This window comes from Cicer arietinum, chromosome 7 (genome assembly GCF_000331145.2).
Source record: "Cicer arietinum cultivar CDC Frontier isolate Library 1 chromosome 7, Cicar.CDCFrontier_v2.0, whole genome shotgun sequence".
In the NCBI taxonomy this organism is placed as follows: domain Eukaryota; kingdom Viridiplantae; phylum Streptophyta; class Magnoliopsida; order Fabales; family Fabaceae; genus Cicer; species Cicer arietinum.
The window spans coordinates 30,686,817-30,691,908 of NC_021166.2; the positions used below are offsets into that span (position 1 = coordinate 30,686,817).

Genomic DNA, 5,092 nt, shown 5'->3' on the forward strand with positions numbered 1-5,092 from the left:
TGAAACACACGGGTTATTCCATATGTCTCTCAATACTCTTTATATTCAACAATTTTTATGGTGAAAAACAAAATACTATTGACATCACCTTTTTCATAAACAAATAAATAATCAAAAACTAATACCACCTATATTTTCAAGGAACAGAGACATGCATCATCCAAGAAAATGTTAAAAGCAATGAAGATGCTTTGACTGCCTGAACTTCTGTTATCATATGATGGTAGATGTCATTGCGATGGTAGCTCAGAGTGCGCTTTACTCGTTACTCAACAATAACTGATCAAAATATCAAATTGCTTCTAACAAATTACTAATACATTAAAATCTAATTTTCTTAAAACCATCAAATTAATAAAATAAAATACATGTAACTCGATTCTTGATGAATATAACAAGAAGCTATCGACTCCATAAAAAAAAACACATAGTTATCAGTCTCATAAGTACAACTCGATTAGTAACTGCAAAAACATTGATATGTAGGGAGTCGGGCTCAAACCCGGGATTCCCCTGGTATGTGAACTCATCTGGCTGAAACAGTTACTGAAAGAACTTCAATTTGAAGAAACCAGCACAATGACACTAATATCTGATAATCAAGCTGCATTGCACATTGCCTCGTATCCTGTTTTTCATGAGAGGACCAAGCATATTGAGATTGACTGTCATTTTGTTAGAGAAAAGATTGAATCGCGTGACATCATCACCAGCTTTGTCAACTCCAATGATCAGTTAGCAGATGAGTTTACAAAGTCATTGCGAGGTTCTAGAATTAGTTATATTTGTAACATGCTAGGTGCATTTGATTTATTTGCTCCAGCATGAGGGAGAGTGTTAAATATTATATTAGAATGTAAATAATTATATGGACTGTAAGTATGTAAATATTATGGCCAGTTAGTATTACTGTAAATTAGGGTTATTTAATACCATGTGCCTACATAAAGAGATTTCACTGTGTAGTTGAAACACACGGGTTATTCCATATGTCTCTCAATACTCTTTATATTCAACAATTTTTATGGTGAAAAACAAAATACTATTGACATCACCTTTTTCATAAACAAATAAATAATCAAAAACTAATACCACCTATATTTTCAAGGAACAGAGACATGCATCATCCAAGAAAATGTTAAAAGCAATGAAGATGCTTTGACCGCCTGAACTTCTGTTATCATATGATGGTAGTTGTCATTGCGATGGTAGCTCAGAGTGCGCTCTACTCATTACTCAACAATAACTGATCAAAATATTAAATTGCTTCTAACAAACTACTAATACATTAAAATCTAATTTTCTTAAAACCATCAAATTAGTGAAATAAAATACATGTAACTCAATTCTTGATGAATATAACAAGAAGCTATCGACTCGATAAAAAAAAAAAAACAAATAGTTATTAGTCTCATAAGTACAACTCGATTAGTAACTGCAAAAACATTGATATGTAGGGAGTCGGGCTCAAACCCAGGATTCCCCTGGTATGTGAACTCATCTGGCTGAAACAGTTACTGAAAGAACTTCAATTTGAAGAAACCAGCACAATGACACTAATATGTGATAATCAAGTTGCATTGCACATTGCCTCGAATCCTGTTTTTCATGAGAGGACCAAGCATATTGAGATTGACTGTCATTTTGTTAGAGAAAAGATTGAATCGGGTGACATCATCACCAGCTTTGTCAACTCCAATGATCAGTTAGCAGATGTGTTTACAAAGTCATTGCGAGGTCCTAGAATTAGTTATATATGTAACAAGCTAGGTGCATTTGATTTATATGCTCCAGCATGAGGGGGAGTGTTAAATATTATCTTAGAATGTAAATAATTATGTGGACTGTAAGTATTCTGGCCCGTTAGTATTACTGTAAATTAGAGTTATTTAATACCTTGTGCCTACATACAGAGATTCCATTGTGTAGTTGAAACACACGGGTTATTCCATATGTCTCTCAATACTCTTTATATTCAACAATTTTTATGGTGAAAAACAAAATACTATTGACATCACCTTTTTCATAAACAAATAAATAATCAAAAACTAATACCACCTATACTTTTAAGGAACAGAGACATGCATCATCCAAGAAAATGTTAAAAGCAATGAAGATGCTTTGACTGCCTGAACTTCTGTTATCATATGATGGTAGCTGTCATTGCGATGGTAGCTCAGAGTGCGCTCTACTCGTTACTCAACAATAACTTATCAAAATATTAAATTGCTTCTAACAAATTACTAAGACATTAAAATCTAATTTTCTTAAAACCATCAAATTAATGAAATAAAATACATGTAACTCGATTCTTGATGAATATAACAAGAAGCTATCGACACGATAAAAAAAAACAAATAGTTATCAGTCTCATAAGTACAACTCGATTAGTAACTGCAAAAACATTGATATGCAGGGAGTCGGGCTCAAACCCGGGATTCCCCTGGTATGTGAGTCTTTTCATACACAGATTCACATTAAAGAGGTTTAACAATGTGATTGAAGCAAATCATGTAGCAAAGAAAGAGATAAACCAGAATAAATTGATGAGGGGTCTTTTGCCATCCTAAAAATGCATAAATAGTTCATCCTTAATTATATACAGTATAAAGAACTATGTGCAGGCCATTGTTAATGAAAATAAGATAGTCAATATAACAAGGGTTCAACAATGTAATATAAAACATAAACCTGCTACTAAATTTAAGTATAATAAACCTTTATGAAGTCTCAAAATTAGGTTTATCAAGAAAATGTAGCAGCCACAGGCAACTATTCCGTTGGCTTGTTGACTACTGTTGATGAAGACAAGAATTTCTCACAATCCTTGGCTCCAACTTGTGTAAACTCTTTTATAAGCATATCCACGTATGCAGTTAAAGAATTTTTAAACTCCTTTGAGCAGCTCTTGTCACCCTGATCAACATCCTGAACCCCACCTTTGACCAAACAACCAACTTGAGCACCATCCATGTATGCTTTACAAGCCACCAAAATATCCTGAGCTCGGCTGCAGAAATGCCCCTTTACGTAGTCCTCGAAACTCTGAAACCCAAAATAACCTAACTAGTAAACTTTTGACCTCAAAATAAGAAGGAAGTTACAAGTAAGGCAATAATATACTGAAATAAACAAACAAATAAACCCATCACCAATGGCAGATCTTTTAAGGGACTGGCGGTAGCCATGACCCCTTCCATTTTTCCTTTTTTAATAGGTATGTGCAGATCTTGTAGCACTAAAGGTATATCAACACTGAGAAATAATACACGAATAATATAAAAATAATTTCCCTGTGTTTATATAACTTACATTCTAGCTTAGTGGGTACTTCTTCGTGTTGTTCTTGACACAGTTAGAGTTCGATTCGAGTTATAACATTATAGCATTTTTCCCCAAAAAAACATACAATGGAAATGCAAAACTACTCATATAGAATTCAATCCCTAGTTCCACAAATTGCAAAATATTGTTTTGTCGCTGGACTACTCCATACATTCGCTGTATTTTTGCAAAATGTATATATATATATATCCGCCATTGTGGGGCATGGATGGGTCTCCATTACTAACCCCAGCGAGTCTATTGGTCTAGCACCAGTCTATGTAGAATCTCAAGTTCGACAGCATTGACTATACACATATTTAATTTAACCCAATCACAATGGGCTTGTGGTTTTAACAGTCTTTTTTTCTGTCAATAAATAAATAAACTTCTTGATCCGGGGATCCACATGTTGAGAATGTATCAAACTATATCATAAAAAGTTGTGCACAGATCCAGTATGTCTACGCAATTATTATCTTTAATCATGATTAATGCAGATAAATCGCATGGACAATGCAATGAAAAGATCTAACTCTATACTATTGGAAGCATGTATGTTTTGTAGGGGACTGAATCGAAATCCTCGAAATCATTTTCCTACATATGCTCAATTTATTGTTCTTAAATGTTAAATTATTTCTTAAATTAGCAACTACAATGTCTATCATTATTCTCTTCGGATAGTGACCCAAATCCAAGATCAACAACAGAAATTGTAATATTGAATGAAAATAAGAACTAATATAGAGAAGGATCCCTATAATCCCAGAGCAATGCTCCTCAAAGAAGAGAATTTCTCTCTCTACCCAAACCTAAAAGGTTCTAACTGAATATGATTTTGAATGCCTTCCCTCCTTGCTAAGCATCTCCTTAATATAACTACATTCTCCCTCTAACAAATTTGCCACATAAACATATTGTAAACAATTCTCTATTTTTGACCCATTTATTATTCTAAGGCCCAAACCCAGTACCTAACACTATCAGCCCAGCCCACATAAACATATTGTAAACAATTCTCTATTTGACCCATTTATTATTCTATTCTAAGTAGGGATGGGAATAGGCTAGGCCGTCCGACAGGGGCCTATGGCCTGGCCTACTTATGGCCTGGCCTGCCCTGTTTAATAAAAAGGTCAGGCTCAGGCTGTTTTTAAAGCCTATTTATGTAAATAGGTCAGGCTCAGGCTTGTAAAAAAACCTATTAGGCCTGATAGGCCGGCCTATATATATTTTATATGTATTCCATTCTCTATTTTTTTCTTCTTCTAATTTTCATTGCACTCCAACAAACATGTATGAAAACAACATATTTTTTATAAAAACCGATATTATTTATTTGATACTTTATATTTTATAAAAATCAATACTATTTATTTGTTATCTTTATATATATTATTAGTATATAAATGTAGAAACCTTAATTGTTTATTATTACTGAATATGAGTCTGTTTGAGAGGTAATATTCCGAATTGTTTGAGAGGATTTGTTTAGAGGTAATATTCTGAGTTGTTTGAGAGATACTAATAGGTGCGTTTGTTTCAATAAAAAATTTATTCTTTTAAACAAAAAACTATTTTTTAGGGTTTAAAAGGTATTTGTTTCATATTTTTAAAAAATTTTGTTAGAAAAATCATTTTTTTATATATATATACATATACACATTAGTATTGGTATACGGAGAATCATATAAATCGATATGTGTAGAGCATCATGTAGCTATAGATAATTGTTTATTTATTATAATCTGAGTTTGTTTGAGAC

At 32.8% G+C, this 5,092-nt stretch overlaps 1 protein-coding gene across 1 annotated transcript in view; it reads right to left on the reverse strand.

Annotated features, from left to right (window-relative positions):
* Positions 1–2,514: 2,514 nt before the first annotated feature.
* The window catches only part of LOC101498894 (uncharacterized), a 9,819-nt gene continuing 7,241 nt past the window's right edge, over positions 2,515–5,092 (reverse strand). Inside the window, exon 8 of the mRNA XM_004511190.3 lies at positions 2,515–3,045. Within this exon, the coding sequence (XP_004511247.1) occupies positions 2,773–3,045 (273 nt within the window). The 3' untranslated portion in view covers positions 2,515–2,772. The remainder of the gene's footprint in view (positions 3,046–5,092) is intronic.